We start from the raw sequence: 2042 nt of genomic DNA, 5'->3' as shown, positions 1-2042 counted from the left end.
TAGGGGTCCTCATGGAGAACATGGATACAGCTGGGTATGGGGATGCCCATGGGCATGGGGGCATGGCTGGACATAGGGGTCCCCATGGGGCATGGATGCATGGAGGTCCCCATGGAGAACATGGACATGGCTGGGCATGGGGGTGCCCGTGGGGCACATGGGCATGGGGGCATGGCTGGGCATAGGGGTCCCCGTGGGGCAGGGAATACCCATGGGAAAGATGAGCATGAGGGTATGGGGGGGCATGGTGGCCCCCAAGGGGATCCCCATGGGGCACATCGCCATGGGGGCACATCTGGGTATGGGGCACATGTATATGGGGGCACAGCTGGGCATGGGGGGGTACAACTGGGCACGGGGGTCCCGTGGGGCACAGGGACCCCACTGGGCATGGAAGCAGCACCCCAGCCGGCCGGCGGGTGCCCATGCCCCAGCGCGTGGGGCAGCCCGTGCCACCCAGGGGCGGTGGGTGCCTGGAGCGGGCGCCCGGCCTCACCACCGTGGCCCAGCAGCAGTCGGTGCGGGCGCCGGGTGAGACGCGGGACCAGCACATCGGGCGGGTGCTGGCGCAGGTGGCGCCCAGCATGCTGCTGTGCAGCCTCTCCGAGGTCATCTGCTTCCTCCTGGGTGAGCCCGGGCACGGGGACACGGTGGGCACGGGGACGCAACGGGTACAGTGCACATGGCCGATGGTGGGCACAGGGACATGATGGGCACGGTGCACATCATGGGCATGGGGACACAATGGGCATGGTGCACATCATGGGCATGGAGACATGGTGGGCACAGGGACATGATGGGCACAGGGACACAACAGGTACAGTGCACATCATGGGCCCGGGGACACGGCGGGCATGGGGACACAACAGGCATGGTGCATGCCATGGGCAGGGGGACATGGCGGGTATGGGGACGTGATGGGCACGGTGCACATCATGGGCACAGGGGGCATGGGGACACGAAGGGCACGGTGTGCAGCACAGGTGCAGGGACACAACAGACACGGTACATGCCATGGGCACGGGGACACTTTGGGCACCATGCACATGGTGGGCACGGGAACGTGGTGGGCACGGTGCACACGTCGGGCATGGGCACAGGGACGTGGTGGGCATGGTGCGCAGCACGGGGCACGGGGACAGGGCGGGCGCTCACGGCCCGGTGCCCGCAGGCTCCCTCTCCTCCATGCCCGCCGTCCGCAGCTTCGCCCTCACCGCCGCCCTGGCCATCGCCTTCGACTTCCTCCTCCAGATCACGGGCTTCGTGGCCCTGCTGGCCCTTGACGCCCGCCGGCAGGAGGTGCCCGTGCCCGCGGGAGGATCTGGGGCGCCTGGCGTGGGCACGGGGTGGCCATGGGGTGCCCGGGGGCAGGAGGGTGCCCAGGGTGGGCTCAGGGTGCCATGGGGCAGGAGGGGGCACAGGATGGACATGGGGCACCCCGGGGGTAGGAGGGTGCTCAGGGCTGTCCCAGGATGAGCATGGGGTGCCCGGGGGCAGGAGGGTGCCCAGGTTGGGCACAGGGTGCAATGGGGCAGGAGGGTACCCAGGGCTGTCCCAGGATGAACATGGGGTGCCATGGGGCAGGAGGGTGCCCAGGTTGGGCACAGGGTGCCATGGGGCAGGAGGGGGCACAGGATGGACATGGGGCACCCCAGGGGCAGGAGGGTGCCCAGGGTGGGCACAGCATGGGCATGGGGCAGGAAGATCCCAGGGTGGACATGGGGTGGACACGGGGTGCCCCAGAGCCAGGGGGTGCCTGGGATGGGCATAGGGCCCCCCCCGGGCAGGAGGGTGCCTAGGGTGGGCTCAGGGTGCCGTGGGGCAGGAGGGTGCCCCACACCGCCCATGCCCACGACCCCGCCGTGCCCGCAGGCCGCCCGCTTCGACGTGTGCTGCTGCTGGGGGCTGGAGAAGGGGGCGCCCGGGGGGCCGGGCACCGGGGTGCTGCGCCCGCTCATGCACCGCTACTACGTGCCCCTGCTGCTGCACCGCATCACCCGGCCCCTCGTGGTGAGCTGGGGGGCTGGGGGGGGACGTGGGGG

General features: G+C 70.1%; 1 protein-coding gene across 1 annotated transcript in view; it reads left to right on the top strand.

Moving 5' to 3' along the window:
- NPC1L1 (NPC1 like intracellular cholesterol transporter 1) overlaps positions 1–2042 on the top strand; it is an 11567-nt gene that overhangs the window by 4350 nt on the left and 5175 nt on the right. The window contains exons 8-10 of the mRNA XM_026085266.1: positions 513–627; positions 1172–1299; positions 1873–2010. Coding sequence (XP_025941051.1) covers positions 513–627; positions 1172–1299; positions 1873–2010 — 381 coding nt within the window. The remainder of the gene's footprint in view (positions 1–512; positions 628–1171; positions 1300–1872; positions 2011–2042) is intronic.

The sequence above is a fragment of the Apteryx rowi genome, unplaced genomic scaffold (assembly GCF_003343035.1).
Source record: "Apteryx rowi isolate R43461 unplaced genomic scaffold, aptRow1 scaffold_662, whole genome shotgun sequence".
NCBI classification, from domain to species: domain Eukaryota; kingdom Metazoa; phylum Chordata; class Aves; order Apterygiformes; family Apterygidae; genus Apteryx; species Apteryx rowi.
This window is presented reverse-complemented; position numbering and strand designations above follow the sequence as displayed.